Here is an 18558-nt window from a genome sequence, read left to right as displayed (position 1 = left end):
TTGACAGCCAGTCTTTGTCACAATGATTCAACTCTGCCATTGTATCCTGAAAGCACCCACAGAGAATCTGTATGAATGGGCATACTTGTGTTCCAATAAAACTTTATTTACAAAAACAGGTGGTAGCCAGATTTGGGCCACAGGCCATAGGTTATGGACTCCTGATATATGGTTTGTAAATACAGTGACCATATTCATACAGCTAAAAATGTTCAGGCCAGAATATGGGTGCAGGCAGTCCAAGGTGTGTGACTGCCAAGCACACCGGCCTATCATTCATTCACACATTTAGAAGGTTTCTGCCAAACATCACTGAAGTGATGGACACTGTGCCAGGCAATGAGGGGATGTGAGAGTCAAAGGAATTCGGGCCCAGCCTTTGAGGGGTTCACAGTTCATCGGCATTCAGGCTGTTCAAATATACGCTTAATTGTTCATCAGCCCATACAACCTGGGGTCCTGCTTTGGAACTCTGTGTGTGTATGATACACATATACCTAATATGTATGTATAATGTATATGACAGCATCTCTTGGAAACATGAAAAAGGTCTCATTCTCCCAGCAGCAGGAATAAAAAGCCATCACAGAACATGTTTGTGTGATGTGACTTGCGTTAACCTAGATATTGATGCTAGATGGGTAGAAATGATATACTTGCTGTATCTTATGTCCTCATATTGACAAATCACTCAGAATCAGAGAGACCTGTCAGGGGATAAGAAATCTCTGAATTTGCTCTAATTACCAATGCCCAAACAGAATAAATACTGCATCACAATTACAGAGGAAGCATAAGGGGACTATTTAAGTTACAGAGCAGAAAGAACCCACATGGAAAATTGTGCACCGCTGCAGCAGCTGTGCATAAACGCTGAGGAATCACGAAGGTGTGGGCTTAGAGTCTGATTTCCTGGCTTCCCAGGCTCACCCCTCCAAGAGCCAAGGGGAAAGCTGGGCACAGTGAGGTGATCCCATCCCAATTTGGCTGTGCACTCTCTAGCAGGATGATTAGGTTGTTCTTGCCAAAACCTACCCACTTAATAGAGATCAAAGTCTTCCACCTGGTTAGCTGAGAATGGCCCAATTTTGAGGAGAGGAGGTGGGTGACATTAGACAGTCTCTCAACAGCCTCTGCAGTCCTGAAAACGATCTTGTGGCTCTTCTCTGGAATACTGAGTGCCGTGTTCCCTGGCTCTGGCCAGATGCATCACAGAAAAGCAGGGCATTGTGAGCAGCAGAGAGAAAGCAGCGCTGAGCCGAGATCAGAAGCAAAAAGGTTGTTGCTGCCAAATGCTCTCCTGTGCCTTAGCACTCCCTATTTGAATGGCATGGAAATGTCAGCACTTCATTTTCTAATATTCTTGATAAATCAGTTTCGATGTCTCTCTCCACATTTATCATAACCCAAAACATTTTAAATCATTCCAGCCAGCTGGCTGAGGTCAGCCTCCCATGCACTTGGTTCTTCCATTTTTCCAGAGTGAGATTCAGGAGAGGGATAGGGTGGGGTGACCAGGCTCTCCACTCTGCAGGTCCTGAGATGCTGACCTTCCCTCTCCTGACCTGCGTGCACAGGCTTATTAACCCCTCTGGACCTCAGCTTTTCTCTGTAACAGACAGCTGAGAATACCTGCCTCTTGGGCTTCTCTTGGAGATGAAATGAATTATGGACAAAGAGGGTCTCAGTCCTCAGGCTATGTTTGCACTCAGTAAGTTACTCCCTTCGAGGTTACTTTGCTACTGGGAAGCAACCCTCCAAGTGCTAAGATTCAGGGAGGTGAAGCCAGGGGAGGAGCTTGAACACAGGGAAGAGATTTTCTTGCTTTATTTTACAGGGTGGTGTATTTTGGGGATGGGGGGTGGTGGTGAGGATCACTAAATGGAGACATGAAGCTTTGTCTTGATGGTTTCCAGAGAAAAGGACAGGACCAGTTCATTTGGTGTCACAGGCAGGGGAGCTGATGTAGCGTCAGGAGACCTGGATTTTGTTCTAGTTCATCCTGGCCTAGCCTCTGAGCTACATTTTTTGATATGAAAGGAACATGGTCCAAATGAGAGGAGAGGCCCTAGAGGCTCCTTTCTGCTCCAAGAACATATTCTATAGAGATGTCTGAGAACATCACAATTTCAGCCACTGCCTTATAATACTCATAAAAGTTTCGGGTGGGGGGAACCTCGCTGCAGATCTCCATCAATAAAAGTGTGCAATGATCCCACTGTTCTGTTTTCTTTTTCCTCTTGACACTTCATCAATTCCTTATCTCTCCCAGTACTACAAATGCTAGAGTTGGTCTCTGTCCTGCAAGGTTGCAATCCTTTGAATTGTTTTCAGGGAAGCCATTTTCTTTTCTTTTTCTGTTGAAACTAATGGCTTTTATTTATTTGCAATAGAATATTCAAGTTCGAAACCCCAAATATAAGTTATCATTTCTTTGAGATTTTGAAATGGGAAGCACATTTCATATTCTTTCTATCATTTTCTTCATTTAATTCACAGGGTCACAGCAAGCCTTTTTTATAGCTTATATTTATATAACTTTGTAAACACTACTTTTAAGTTCTTAAAAAATAATAAGGCTTTCCATCTCTAATATGAAAAATAAAGCAAAATATATTTGTAAGAATATAAAACACATTTCAAATTCTTGCTTTGGGCATCATGTAGGTATCACACATACATGAAAATGTAATTTAAATAATCTTCCTGTGCAGAATGCCAAAATAGATTTCAAATACCTCCTCAGCCTTTTAAGTTGGTAGGTGAATAAAAGCCTCACCACTGAGCCACTAGGCAATCCAGACAGCCCATTTGCAGATAAAATGAGCAATTCAAGGCATGGCATGAACATTTATGGAATTTATGGATTTGTGTCCGAGAATTTGGATTTAAAAAAAAATGAAGTGCAAGTTCTAATTTTCAAATAATTTTTTAAACTCCATGCAATTCCTGCTAAGCTATGCAAAAATGGTTTGAGCTCTATTTCCCACTGGAGCTGAGGGAGCGTTCTAGTGAAATGAGAATCCCCACACAGACGACCTACAGAGGTCACCTATTTTGGGCACCTACAATGTGCCAGCCATTTGGTATTATCTTCTTTAATCTTTAGAGTAACAATCCAAGGTGGGAATGCCCTCCATGAGGAAGCTAGAGCTTGGATATGCTCAGTACCTTCTCCAAGGTCAAAAAGCTGGTAAGACATGTTAATGCCAGAATTCACATCTGGGCTGTCGGACCGGCCCACTCATCTTCTCTCTCCCCTGAAAATGGGGAACCAACATGAACTAATGAAAATGCAGGCATTTTTTTGGGCCGGGCGCGGTGGCTCACGCCTGTAATCCCAGCACTTTGGGAGGCCGAGGTGGGTGGATCACAAGGTCAGGAGATCGAAACCATCCTGCCTAACACGGTGAAACCCTGTGTCTACTAAAAATAAAAAAAATTAGCTGGGCGTGGTGGCAGGCACCTGTAGTCCCAGCTACTTGGGAGGCTGAGGCAGGAGAATGGAGTGAGCCCAGGAGGCAGAGCTTGCAGTGAGCCGAGATTGTGCCCCTGCACTCCAGCCTGCTCTACAGAGTGAGACTCCATCTCAGAAAATAAATAAATAAATAAGAAAATGCAGGCATTTTTAAAATTTTTTAATGTTTTTGCTAATGCAAGTCTGGATTTTCCTTTTTACTTGAAAAGGCTACAGAAGCTCCTACCCTCCCAGGCCTGGTAGGGTTCATGCCAATTCATCTTCTGGAGAAAGCATCTTTCCGGTGCTAGAGACAGCAGAGATCCCCCCATTGAGAGGGTCCCATAAATAAAGTGTATTGGGAAGGATCTGTAATCATTAACAGGAATCCTCTCTGTGAAGTAATTTCAGACAAATCAAGGCCATTGATCTTTAAGTCCAGGGATCTGGGTGCCAGGATGCAACGTCTCTCCTTGAGGAACCTGCCTGAGAACCCAGCTCACAGGCCATTTGTAATATCAGTGGTCCTTCAGAGGACCATCACATGCCTGTCTGGCTCTTCCTTCCTCATATTGATGTCCAGATCCATGTGAACAACAAACATTTGATACTGCATTGTTTGCAATGCAATATAAAAATAAACCTTAAAGATAGGCTGGAAAGAACATTCATGAAAATTGAGATCCTGGGGGAAAAAATGATCTAACAATGAGCATCCTTCAACCAAAAAGGCAGTGAAGTTTTTTCTATCAGTATGTCATTGGTTACAGCACTAGGCTATCCCCCTAGAAAAGTCTCATAACTGGACATCAAGAAATTTACAAATGATCACACCAAAATTTCAAGATTTTAGTCTTTGGCAACAAGAGCTCTGAGACATTTGTTTAAAAAGCAAATGCAAGGTCAGGCTTTTGAAACAAAGCACTAAAGCTCCAAGATGTATAAGTTCTCATTAAAAATTGCTAACCAAGCTTGATCTAAAAACACACATCAAAAGAAATTAAAGATAAAAGACTCTGTGGATATTTACCATCAGAACCACTGGCAAAAACTGACAACATTAATGCTTTCAAATTCAAACCTCTGTGACAGTACAAGAGCTGAAGAAATATGGGAGTCCTGAAGGAAAATTTGGTTTAATACAGTATACTCACATTCTTATTTTCATTCTAGTTTGATAGCCAGTGCCACCAAAATTCATTTTCATTAATTTTCAATAAATTATAGCTTAAGCTTTATCTCTCCTCCAGGAAAATAAGTTAATCAACTCGGCCTCAGCTGGAAAAAGTTGTTTTCCTTATTAATAGCTGCTTCTGGTGCCTTCTGGGCCAAATGACTTGTTTGTATCATTGTCATCATTTTGCAACTTAGTATTTCCCTGACTGCATGAATGAAGGAAGGAAAATGGAAGCTTTGCCCTGTTTATAATATAGCCTGGCAGTCCACACACAAAATAATAATTACTAGCTTTCCTGATATTTATGTTATGATTTTATATTATGAAAATATGATTAAAAGGCACTAAAGCTAAAAAATAAAAAGTCCTGCCTTAATAATAGTGTTCATCTCTGTATCTGTCCCTGTCCAAATCTGCATGTATTTCTGACAATAATAGTGTCTATAAAATACTGATGCATTCCATTTTCTTCCTCATGCATGATGGCTCTGTGAAAAAGGAAGCATACAAGTTGCTGGGACAGGGCTACAGAGAGGAGCAACAAAAACAAGGAGGCAGGGCCGGGCGCAGCGGCTCACGCCTGTAATCCCAACACTCTGGGAGGCCGAGGCGGGTGGATCACCTGAGGTCAGGAGTTTGAGACCAGCCTGGCCAACATGGTGAAATCCCGTGTCTACTAAAAATACAAAAATTAGTGGGGTGTGGTGGCGGGCACCTGTAATCTCAGCTGCTCAAGAGGCTGAGGGAGGAGAATCACTTGAACCTGGGAGGTGGAGTTTGCAGTGAGCCCAGATCGCACCTCTGCACTCCAGCCTGGGTGACAGAGCAGGACTCTGTCTCAAAAAAAAAAAAAAAAAAAAAAAAAGGAGGCAAATGACAGGGGAGACAAAGGGCCAAGGGAGAAAGAGAGGAGAGGGAGCCCGGCTGACCCCTGCGTCCCCTGGGATGCCACGCAGGTTGGAATCTCCCTGCTAACTGTGATGCTTTGCCACGATCCACCAGCATTGTTACCCTTTAATTCTTGATAATGAAAACAAGCATTAAAAGCTTCCCTAACAGCCAGAGCCTCCCCAGAATTATAGTGTCACCACATCTGGGGAGCTGCGAGGCCAATAAAAGTTAATTTGTCCACACCATCGAAAGAAAGCCACTGCGCTCATTAAGGGTGTTTCTTCCTGGGACACATCCACCGGGATTGCTTCAGGGCAAAAAAAAAAAAAAAAAAAAAGAAGAAGCCTTTATCCAGACACGGAAGTGGGCCTGGTTTAGGTGCAAGACCAAGCTATTTATTTTCAAAACTGGGTGTCGGAAGCAGAAGACGACTGATCTTTTTTCTACTTGTTTGAGGAAATTTAAAATGGGCTGATATGAATACTATTTAGACAGACGCATCACAAAATTGTGAGAGTCCTATTTTCCTTTTCAGAAGCAAAAGGGCATGTTATCAGTTTACCCAAAAGGGCACTCACACAGACTCCTCATTCATTCACTCATTCATTCATTCACTCAAGCATTATTCAAAAAATATTTCTCGGTCATCTACTCTACTTCTGGCCCTGAGGTGGGCACTGAAAGTTCGCCCGCCCGGGAACAGACAAAAACCTCTGCCCACATTGTGTTGACCTTCTCGTGGAGGGAGACAGGGAAAGCAAAACAGCTACAGCTCCTGTTATACTCCATGGCGATAAATGTGGTGGAGAAGTCTCAAGCAGGGAGGGAGGGAGAGGTGGGAAGGAAACTGACTTTCACTGGGCATGAAAGGACCAGGCATTGCTGATGCACCTCAAGCCCCGATCTGCAGAAGTCACCAAGCTATCAGCTAGGATTGTGAAGAGGAACAAAGACATGTTCCCAGCCAGCAAAATGCCCAGTCCCATAGGACAGAGAAAGTGCATCTGATCATCAGATTCCACAGTGGCATGGTCTGCAAGAGAGCCACAAACAAGGTGCTGGGAGTGCTGCACTAAGGATGTGCTGTGCTGCCCGGGAGGGAAGAGAGAAGCCGGGCCCGGACCAAGGATGCAGGTTTGCATGCGGGTTAGAACAGTCCCATGGAAGGAGTGCTACTGTTCAGGGTTATGTGACTCTGCTTCCTTAACCCATCAAGAATTCCTTCATTTTGGAAACAAAGGTCTTCTGGATTTGAAGTGTCTGGGGGCGAGACCTGTGTTTTATTCTTCCAAGCAACTGTTCCCCAGCACAGGCCATGAACAGTGCTGACGCACAGCAAGCCCCAGATGAACTGGGACTGGCAGGCCTGGGGAGGCCGGCTCGTTATGTCGGCTCCTTTGTAGCAAAGTCCGTTAAGGTCTATGATTAGAACACTAAGTAGAAATAACTAGGCTTGTTGAAAATTATCCTGACATGTTAAATGAGACCACATGGAGTTTACATGTACAGGTGATCCTTCCAGGGTTTAAATCTCGATTCCTGGCTTTAGGGGAATGGGCTGTGTGTGATTCTGAGAACTTTGCCCTACCATGGAAAAAAAGTAAGGTAAAGAGAAATGGGATGAAGACAGACCCGCCTCAACTTCTGAATGAGCTGTGCTCCAAACATCATTGCTAAGTAATTTGTGTTGAGGTTGTCAGGGTAGCCCTCAAAATCCTTTATTCTATATGGAGATTCAGCATTAGAATGCTATCAGATCTAACTATCATGTTCTTAGAGATATATTACTTCCAAGTTCTCACATGGGATGACAAAAATAGATCTCCCTTAAAGTAATCAATTGGGACACAACTGTATACAAGAAACACTATAGAAAATGCATGTTCATATTCAGGGAGATTACACGGGTGTCTGAAAAAGAAGTATTTGCCCTTCCCCAGAAAGACATTCTAGACAAATGGAGAATACTGAGAGCTAATGGGATCAGCTTTACCACCTGACATATATCTGCAGGCGAAAGAGCTGGAGAAAAGAGAAACCAATCAGACAATATCAAATCGCATTAACGTTCTCGAAACCCATGAGTGGTGGTTATATTAAAGTAACTCTACCACAGACAGTGCTTGTCCCATCATCAACGTCCTGAGCAGAAAACATGGGAGACAGTTTTCCAGAGTTTTACTTAACTGTCAGGAAAAAGCTGCTAAGTTTCTCTGGAACAGGGGTCAATCCAACCCCCATAGATCTGAGACAAAGACACCTTCTCAATTATATTTTTCATTTGTTCCTTCATTCATCCTTCCATGTACCCACAGATCTTTCTTGCCATCTCCTCTGTGACTGGCGAACAAAGAAAGATTAGGCTGCCATGACAACATGGCAAGACAGGTGTTCTGGCAGAGGAAATGGAGCAGAGGCGAGGAAAGTGGGGGAGAGCCAGCCAAAGGGTCCGTAAAGAACAGCTGCTCCAGCAGAACTCTCAAAAGGTGGCAGCCGGGCAGCTGGAGAGGTGTCAACACTCACCCCTGTTCGACATCCCAAAAGCAGGGGAGAACAGAGGCAGTACTCCAAACAGCCTTGCCAGTATGGAGGGTCACAATTTGTGCTCTTCAAATTGCAACTTCAGTTTTTACCACTAACAACTTACTTTGTGTACTTGGAGATCCAAGGCCAGCAAGGATCTCATAACTGCTCAGCCTAACTTTAGCAAGTTGGATGCTGGCTGACAGATGGGTCCTACCAGCTACTGGGAAAAAGGGAACAGACAAACCATCACCAAAAGCCAGTACCGCCTTTGACTGATGAAGGGGTGATCTTGGGAGTTGGTTACGAAAATCAACTTCATATTCTTTTAGCAACCATAAATTGGCTGTTCCCTCGAATTCTAGCATTTAACAGCTCAAATGCTAAGATAATGTACTTGCGTTTCCATGAGTATATGGTGAAGTCTAAATCCACTTTAGCTGTAAACAGCTGACATCTAAAATAAGTACATGTCCAGGGCATAATCTGGCAAACTCCTGGTGAGACCTTAGATTCAGAAACAAGCCAAATCTACTGCTCAGAGTGTCTCTCAAACATAGGAGGGAATCACTGAAAACAGTGCCTTTACTACTTTTTGAAACTTAATTTCTCCCAGCAATAGTGGTGGTATCATTTTATGCCTCTAATTAATGTCACTTTGAGACTATTAAGTGAAAAAGCCCTTCAAGATGCTGACATAAATGATGGCTTAGTTATCGAGAAGAGACAGCTAGTGCACAAACCTGGGTAAGAATGCAGAAGAAAAAAACAGTTGTTGCATCCAGTAAGAAAACTGAAAGAACAAGAGAGATCAAACTTAAGAGAATAAATTAACGGCAAAAACATTTTCTTTGAGAGCAGAGACCATGCCTTTTTTATATCTGCAACAACCACCATCTCTAGCTAAGGTCCATACAGGTAAACCTAGGATACAGCCTCTGAATTGATTCAGTGTGACAATTGCCATACCCTATGTAATGAACATTTTGAAGACCACACTTAGAAGGTCATGCTTTGATTTCAGCATTATCCAACGTGCTGCTCCCTGACATGCTAGAAGCTCTGAACTTGCTGAAAATTAACAAGTCATTTAAAAGAGCAGCAAATCAACAACTGGGTCACTTGCCCTCCCCTGCACTGTGTACTGAACACATCTTCCAGGGAGGGGCCCACAGCATGCTGCTGAACTCTGCAACCAGACCAGGCACACACAAATGCCCCATCCAGTCACCCAGGAATGTGAGAAGAGAATTTTCCATTGAGAATTTAAGATCTTATGAAGGAAACAGTGTTGTGGGACTATGGCAGTAAAAACAGCAAATTTGCATCAATCCAATAACCCAATACTAGTACTGTAATTACTATTAGGTACTGTAAAATTAGTTTCCACTTGCTAACCATTCCTCTAGGAGATGCTTGTCACTTTCTCAGTCTTTGCTTCTAATGACAGCACAGTGAGAGACTTTTTTTTTTTTTCTTTCCTGACCTTTTAACCAAACAATTCATGTTTTGTTATGATTGCCTCAGAGTTGTTAGTCCTGCCTCTCAGGCCCCATCTTCAAGGTCTCGGAGACACTAAGCAGAGCTTGGATATGTGGCCGGGAAGAAAGCTTGCAGTGACCTTTCTCTGACATTTCTCAACACCCTCTCCTAACACCCAGGGCCCTGCTGACTTAGATCTCCCTGTGGTGTCAGCATGAAAGAGCAGATGCCGTCCAGCCCTCCTGTGCCCTGCTCCTCGGAGTCCCTGCCGCCCAGGACGTGGCCATGGTGCGGCTCTCAGGCTGAGGCCGGCAGCCACCCTCCTCCTTTATCATTCCTGCAGTGGTGTCACGAAAACTGCAGCACCAGCTCTGCCATGGGCCTGCCCTTCTTTGTTTCTTTTCAAATGTCTACCCGTGATGCCCTCTTTTGCCAATGGTCCGTAAAAGGAATAACTGAAAACAAGTATACACCAAATTGTCACCAGTTTTTAAAATAAATATACAAAGGTGCATATATTCCCTCTTTTGCTATTGGTCCAAAAAGGATTAACTGAAGACCTGCATGCCCCGAATTGTCACTACTTTTTAAAATAAATTTACAAAGGTATGTATGTGTGTGTATTTACACACAAAAAAATTCAGGTATGTTATATACTTGTAAGTATACAAGTATATATATGTATTTATACATTCAGGAATTCCTGATAGTAACAACTGAAGAATTAGAGCCGATTATTATAAAGGTATAAGGTAGCTAGAGAAACTGGGGAACTGCATGCTGAGCTAAACCTGAGAGGTCCAGGCCATTACAGAGAGGTAGCCCTGACTAGAGCTCCACGCTGTGTTCTGTAAGCCAAGTTTATTTTCCTTTCTTTAAAGTAGAGCAAAGTCCTGTGAAGAAAGGTGGTTCACTACAAAACAGAAATGTAAATGACTCAAAAACTGGACTCCACAAAAACCACCTTGTAAAATTGGCTCGTCCAGATCCCTTCTGTTTCTAACAGAGCATCACCTTCTCTTTCATGCACTGTCGCAGAGTCTATGTTCTTATAGCTTCCCTATTAACAGTTCATGTCCAGGCTCCTCTAACAGGCAAGCCTACCTTGACCAAGGAGTGTTCAAAAGGCATCAAGCAAGGAGAGGTCCAGGGTCCCCAAATTGGTCCCTGGGATAAAACCCAGTTCTAGAAGGATGGGAGGCTAGAGGGTCAACAGAACAGAAAACAAAAGCACCAAAAAAAGAGAGCTCCTTGGACTTTTAACACTGTCCCTGGTGCTGAATGAGATGTTTTCCAAGCTATATGCATTGGTGAGAGAATACTTACAACTAACTGCCATGGGACGATACATAGTGAATGCCACAAAATCCATATTTACAATGAACATGCTTATCATTAGCACCCAAAGGAGTTCATATGGGGAGAAAAATGAAGACTAGAACTTTTCACAATTTATACTTGTCAGGGTTTTTGTCCACACTCAGTTAGAATTCTTTAAATAGATAAATGTGTTATTCTGGACTTATGAAAATACAAATATGGACTCTATGACTTGGCTACATCAACATTAACTGAACGCCCAGAAGGTACCAGGTATTGTATCACGCATGGAGTTACAAGCCTAAGTATATATAATACAGGCTCCTCAAAGCAAAAGGGAAGAGTGCTTTACAAAGGTAGCAATTAATCTGCAAGACAGAAAATTTAGAATTTGTGATCCAAATGTTCTTCCACGGCAGGTTTTACATCAATAACCTAAGCTTTCTCCTCTCTAAACTTCTAATCTACAAAAGATCTCCAGCCCTACTGTCACTGGAGAAGAATCTGCTCTAGCAGTTTAAAGTTTTTAGGCTGTTCTTCCTTATGGCAATGGCAATATAGAGAATCATTCAAAGTACTGTTTTCTGATGTGTTTCCAAGTTGAGAAGGAAAAAATAGGGAAATTCCATAACAGCACTCTGTGTTCCCTGTCCTGTAGAAATAACTTATCTGTTTCATCTCTATTTGGAGAACATATTCAGATGCTGCAGCCCAATTATTAATGTGACCATAAAATTATCAGTGAAGCCAAACTCTACAGCTTGGAAGCTTCAAGGACAATTAGATGGATTATCAAAGCAATAAGCACAATGGATTACATAGTTTTAAGCCCTCTATTGAGAACACTCTCGTGCTTAATAAAATTTTAGCAGGCATACCCTGATTGACATCAGCTGCTGGCAGCCGCCTGTGAATTAACCACATGACAGGGTCAACACTTTAAATTTTATTCACAAATTAATCTCCTGCTGACATTCATGGACTCCAAACAATTGATTCCTTTAAACAAAAGGAAGATCCTAAACAAAACTTAAACAAAACCTCACCTTCATGGTAATGAAGTCCTAAAAATAATTCTCACACATGGGAGAAACATACATATATTTAGAAATTGACAGACCACCCACTGTTTTCAACTAGCTAAAAAAAGAATGACCACAGATATGTCTCCAAAGAAAACATAATGACTCCTTTGGTTCTTACCAACAAACGTCAGCAAACCATGCCATTTTCTCAGGAATTGGTGAACTGGGCTGGGTTGTAAATAAAAGAAGCAAGAGAAAGAAAATTGAGTGAAAATGATGTTATAGAAGGAGAGGATTGAGAGTAAAAGTCAAGAAGTGTTTCCATGTCATGCAACCACCTATAAGAAAAACTATAGTGGCTTCCCATTCAATTTAAAATAATGCCCAAAGGGCCTCTCATTTTATACACATGTCCTCATCTCTCCCCACTCTCACCTGCTGCATCTATTCCAGCAGCACTGGCCTTTTTTTCTGACTTGCAAACAGAGGAACATCATTCCCACTGCAGGATGTTAACTCGTGATGGTCTTTGTGTTTGCAACATCCAACCCTGGACCAACAGATGACTGACTGCTTTTTCATTACCATCCAGGTCTCACTAAAAATGTCACCTCCTTAGAGTTCATTCTAGACCAAAATACTGCTTCACAACACTTCCTTAACACTCAGCAGTATCAAAAATTAACCGTTCGCTCATTTATGCATTTATGTTGCCCTTCTGCCACTCCCACGCCACCGTGAGCTTTGTGAGGACAAGGACTGCATCTTATTCGCAAATGTCTCCTGTAGAGCCAGAAAAATGTTTCACACTTAGTATGTACTTAATAACTATTGGAATATGTGCTTTCTACAAAGTGACTGCAGTAAAGTCTTTTCAGGAAGGGCTTTAGAAGAGCAATCTCTCGGGCCAGGCATGGTGATGCACGCCTGTAATCCCAACACTTTGGGAGGCCGAGGCGGGAAGATCACTTGAGGTTGGGAGTTCAAGACCAGCCTGACCAACATAGAGAAACCCCGTCTCTACTAAAAATACAAAATTAGCCGGGCGTGGTGGCGTATGCCTGTAATCCCAGCTACTCGGTAGGCTGAGGCAGGAGAATCGCTTGAACCCAGGAGGCGGAGGTTGTGGTGAGCCCAGATTGTGCCCATTGCACTCCAGCCTGGGCAACAAGAGCAAAACTCGGTCTCAAAAAAAAAAAAAAAAAAAAAAGAAGAAGAAAAAGAGAAAAGAAAAGAGAAGAAAAGATTCAGAAAAGCAATTTCTTACTGAAGTACTCCAAGGTCCTGGAAGATTCCTCTTGTACATTTCAGGTGCCTGAAGCCTTTGTCCTCTCATTGTCAGGTTCATTGCCTATCCCAAGCTGCCAATTACATGTGGTGCAGAACACCAGCCCCAGCGTACAAGCAAGGTGACAGGGAGCATCAGAAGCCTGGGGCCTAAGAATAATGAGATCCTGGACTTGAAGTGTGACTGTATGCTCCTCTGTAAGTGGGGCTAGCATAATTAGAAGGCTTAGGGCTCTAATGCAAGTGAGGCACTGGGAAACTTGGACACTGGGCAAGGAAGGGGTGTTGATGTTGATGAGGCTTGATAGACATTTCCCCTGAGGTTTAGGGCAGGAAGGTTCTATAAGCTTAGAATTCACACTTTCCTATGAGCACAAAAAGAGTGCCTTCAGAAAACTGTAAATATCCCTGGTTTTGCCCACTGTAAGAACCTAAAATTTGGATATGACTAGCACATATAGACAAGTACTAGGTACTTTCTCCTGACTGCTGGCTTATACCCACTAGCACAACACAATAGTAGAGCAGTACCTCATCTGCCACCCAAGCCAACAGTTTAACAAGACATTCAGCGTGGACCGTGCCATTGCCAGCACCTGAGCTCAAGGATGGCACTGACTTCACTGTGCAAAATGACCTTGGTCAGCACTGAGCTTAGAGCCGAGCTCCAGTAGAATTAGCTGATGGAGAAAGGCTGTAAGTCTATATAGGGCAAGAGAGAAGGGAAAAGGGTGATGTCATGATGTGGAAGAGCCTTGCCATAGGGTGGACAAATCTGGAGCCAGGTGGGAAGGTGCAGGAGGAATGCATTCTTGGGGCTTGCCATGAGGAGGAAAGGGGTAAGGACTAAAAAATCACCGTGTCTGGTGAGGAACAAGGGGAGGGGATAAGGCACAGGCTGTTCATCCCCCTCTCTCCTGACAAAGCCAACGGGAGAATGGAATGGCCTGCTGTGGGGTTCCAAAGGCACCTAATGTGGGAGGTGATGATGGAAAGACGATAGAGACAGCCATACTGTAATTCCAATTCCGGCTGAAATATGATGAATCACAGAAAGTGCCTGGCAACACTTTGGAGCAGAATATGGTCACTTGATCAACAAACTGCACAGAACCATGAGGTCACGTCTGAGTTTTGCAAACCCACTGAGACAATCACGGCATGTAGCAGACAATCCTTTTGTCAAATGTTGATGTAACAAAAAATATAATGAGGAAAACGAAAGTTATTTTCAATTTAAAACCCATGATGCAGAGAAGTTTACATAGCAAAGGGGATAAAAAGTACTGACTAGCAATGTTGACAGAAGACCTTCTGTGCACACTGTTACTCTGGTGAGTAGCTCTGTACATGGAAATTTGCCCCCAGAGTGTTTATAAGCTAATTCAGATGGGAGCTTTTCTCCTGCCACAAATTTAACATTCCGGTTATCATGTCTGTGCCTGGACACAAAATAATATCCAGAAAATACACATCTGCATGTTAAAAATGTCAGAGAGGAAAGGCTGGATAAAATAGGAGAAACTGTGAAGGCACAAAACACTCCCCAGCTGTTCCTAGGTGGCTGGACCAAGAAACAGCCAAGGCAACTCCAGCCTGGTCCAGAAAATTCTCATCATCAACCCTTTATGTTGACACAACCTTCAACAATATACTACAGAAAGACCCCAAGGTCATTATTGTTAATTTTTTAATTAGGGGGGAGAATTAGCAACCTCCCCTACAAAGGCCAAAATCTGCCCGGCCTCAGGGGTCTGACAGAACTGACCAGAGAATAAAGCCAGGGAAAGTAACTCAGAAGTTATGGCAATGGGAGTAAGACATTCTAACATAAGGCTTGGCATTTTCTTCTCTAAAGAGCCAGAGAGTAAATGTTCAGGGATTTGCAGACCAAGAGGCAAAATTGAGGATACTAGAAATAGGTATTTTCATAAAAATTTTCACCATTTTATTGTCGAAAGTAAAAACTTTATTCATGGACACTGAAATTTGAATTTCGGATCATTTCCATGTGTCACAAATATTATATGCTTTCAATTTTTTTTTCAAGCGCTTAAAAATGTAAAATCCATTCTTAGTTTGCTGGACAAAACCAGGCCCCGGCGGGATTTGGCCTGCAGGCCGCACTTTGCCAGTCCCAGTTGTAGCAGGACAGGCGGGGTAGAGCAAACATAAGCCATGGAGTCAGCATATGTGTATGTGGTTGGTTTTTCCTCAAAGTTTCTTTAAAACACCATAAATCTGCATTGAAACATCCCACATTCCCTGTGCTTATAACAAAATCATATTATTTACTTCATCCAGGAGCTTACGTTCACTTCTAAATTTAATTTAAATATCATCTTAGCTGTAGGTGTTGCATTGGTTTTGTACAACGAAAGCAGAGACAGGAGCAAACTGGGAAACATGCATTAATCAATTTCCATGACCATGATGAGCTTGGCATTGGGAAGGCATCTGATTTGAGGCATCTGCTCTATAAAGCCAGTGACCCCCAGCCACCGCTTGTAATGCTCTCCTGTTCTTATCTTGTAGGCTTTCATATCGGACGGGGCAAGACACAGCTAATTGTGACACATGCAGGAACAGTGCATGTATTATCTATAGGTATGTTAACATTCTCCTCTTCCCACTTTCTTATTATGAGTGACAAATGATGTTTACCCACAAATGCAAGAACGATCTGGGGCCATGCTGGGATGATTCTATCAGACAAAAAGTGAAGGACCTTACTTGACTGTAATTGTAAGCTACCTCTAAATACCCTACCCCAAGTATAGAACCGTGGGATGTAGGAGAGCTTGAACCCATTTATCTTGCAAATGTATCTTAGTGGTTTCAAGAATTGGTATAAGTTTGATGGCTTGCTCCCTTGGAATCGATAGGTGTGAGCCCTGGGCTGTGTGTTCTGGAAAGGCTGTAAAACATAGGCCCTTCAGAGGGTATAGATCAAAGGCTTGAAAGCACACCGTATGTGCTAGGAATACCATGGAAAGACCTGGGCTGCTCACACCAAATGTGGAATTTCATTTCCTGGGAACTCTCGAGGATTGTGCTGCCTGCCTGTCTCCGGGCAGAATCCCCGCTCCAGAGCCCCTACAGCTGTTCCTTGTGGTTTTTAATTTGAAGTTTGTTTATATGACTGACATCAACAAGAATACAGCAGAAACTCCCAACAGGAAGAAGCTGTGTTTGGCTTGCATCAGTAATTTAGGATTTTAAGATACAGTCAAAACCTTCAGAAGGATGGCTATCCTTTTTTCTTTTCTTTTTGCAAATGTAATTTTTCACAAACAAAATATAAAAGCGGTGAGAAATGTTATGAGTAAGTTCTTTTTCTCAAGTTTAGACTGGAGAATAATTTTAGTGATCCACCAAATTATCAAAAAACAATTATCAAACCAAAAAACCCTCTAAAAAGTCATTCAAAGTTACTGTCCTCTGCATTAAGAACAGAGACATGGGGAGAGCAAAGAGGCTTGAGGCTACACAATCTTGGACCCATCAGGGTTCTCTCCCAAGGGAAAGCCTAGATCTGGCCGTCCATGCCTCCAATCCAGACAGAGCATCCCAGACAGGGCCCAGGTTCCTTAAAAGCAAAAGCAAAGCTGGGTCACCTGGAGACCTTGTCTGGGAGGAGGCAGAAGAAACCACAGGTAGAGATAGGCACCGAAGGCCACATCAGCACATTCCTTAACCTCAGAGGTTCTGAACCAATGGGCCATTTGCAAAGTCTGGAAGGAGACGTTTTCAGTTGCCACAACTGAGGAGCTGCTGCCGGTTATGCAGCAGGTAGAGGCCAGGAATGCTGCTGACATCCTATGCTGCCTGCACAGGGCAACCCCCACAACCAAGAGCTATCCAGTCCCAAATGTCAATAGTGCTGAGGTTGAGAAAGCCTACCTTACTGAAACCACCCCCACCTCAGAGTGTTGTAAGAGGCACACACAAGCTGGTAAGGCCTCCTGGCAGCAGGAAGGGAGGAGGGGCCCCTGCAGCAGCCTGGCATGGCACGCCAAGCTGCTGACTGTTCTTGGCAATTGCCAATGAGGAGGTTAAAATGAGGCATCCATGCAGGTCTTTTCTTCAACAATTCCTCCAAATTAGAAACTCAATGATAGCAACAGATCAGAGAAGTTTGCTTAATGGGAAACTTTTCACTCCACTCATCTTGCAAAAGAGAATTTTGAATCAACAACAAAGGGTTATAACACTGACATAAAATTACCCTCCATTAACATCAGTACGTTAGGAAGTGCAGAGTGTAGATGACCCGGCATATACTCAGAGTTCAGCTTCTGTTAGTTTGGAAGCTAAAGCTCATACCGTCTTTAACGCAACCAAGCAACAGTGAGTCAAGACATCCAGGGTAGGTTCAGAGAATGAGCTGTTCAGCCTAAACCTACGTAATATTCTGTGGGTGATCCAAAAAAAAAAATACATATATATATATATATACACTGTTTAACGTAACTGAAATAATTTAAATGAACTTAGCTCTAAATCCAGAATTCACTCCTATAAAAAGTGATATTAAAAGTGACTGAATAAGTCTCTGAAGGACAGAAATCTGTCCTTTCAGGAATTACTCGAGTGGTCACTGTTTTGAACTGGCTCAAACATCACTCTACATGAATCCCAATACATCAGCCACCGGTCCACTTGCTACAAGAACTGCGAGTGACCAAGCACCACAGGAATTTGCCAAGACTTAGGAAGACTCACTAGGTAGAGGGGGAGGCACTGCGATCGCTCTGGTTATCTCATACGAACAGGGAAAATGCATGACTACTCATCGAGAACTTTTACTGCAGATGTGATTTTACAGACGGGTGATTTTGGTGGCATCTTCAGAAACTGAATAGAGATGTGGCCCTCGGTAGCCTGCAGACCCGACTGTCACCCCCTTATAAATGGGAGAAGCATTCTAGAAGAGGTAGTGTTTGAGGAAGAGTGGAGTTTTAGATCTTTCTTTCCTGATTTTTAAAATCACTCCCTTTGGAGTGGTCACAATGACAAAACATCCCTACAACAGCCAGACTTCTGCTACAAACAGAAGTTACACTGGAAGGCTTTTGGTCCCAGGACAGTCTGCAGAGTAATATTTCGGCTGGACTCCTGCTGCCTCCCAAAGTCTTTATTTCATTGAGTCCTGTCAATGAAATGAACTAGTATGAAACTCAAGAAATGAACTAGTATTCAAATAAAGACTGCACTGTGACTACCAAGTGGAACATAGCTCATCAAATGCTGCTTCCTAAACTCCCTATCATGTTATAATGGAAATAATTAAAGTTTAACGATTACTCTTAAGGTGGTTATTATGTTGGATGAGAGTTTTCTGAGGTCTGCAGGAAGAGATGATAAAGGGAGTGGAAGTTCACTTCTGGTCCATT

The 18558-nt window shown here is 42.9% G+C and overlaps 2 protein-coding genes across 10 annotated transcripts in view; one reads left to right on the top strand and one right to left on the bottom strand.

Annotated features, from left to right (window-relative positions):
• Window positions 1-18558, bottom strand: part of DOCK1 (dedicator of cytokinesis 1) — a 561485-nt gene that overhangs the window by 291454 nt on the left and 251473 nt on the right. The gene's annotated exons all lie outside the window — the stretch shown is intronic.
• INSYN2A (inhibitory synaptic factor 2A) overlaps window positions 1-18558 on the top strand; it is a 60630-nt gene that overhangs the window by 26453 nt on the left and 15619 nt on the right. For 3 of the 4 annotated variants that reach the window (XM_034931702.3, XM_063607575.1, XM_063607574.1), the window contains one exon: window positions 15698-15769. The exons of the other annotated variant lie outside the window; for it this stretch is intronic. In XM_034931702.3, coding sequence (XP_034787593.1) covers window positions 15698-15769 — 72 coding nt within the window. The remainder of the gene's footprint in view (window positions 1-15697; window positions 15770-18558) is intronic. 4 annotated transcript variants of the gene reach the window in all.

The sequence above is a fragment of the Pan paniscus genome, chromosome 8, assembly GCF_029289425.2.
Source record: "Pan paniscus chromosome 8, NHGRI_mPanPan1-v2.0_pri, whole genome shotgun sequence".
NCBI lineage: Eukaryota > Metazoa > Chordata > Mammalia > Primates > Hominidae > Pan > Pan paniscus.
This window is presented reverse-complemented; position numbering and strand designations above follow the sequence as displayed.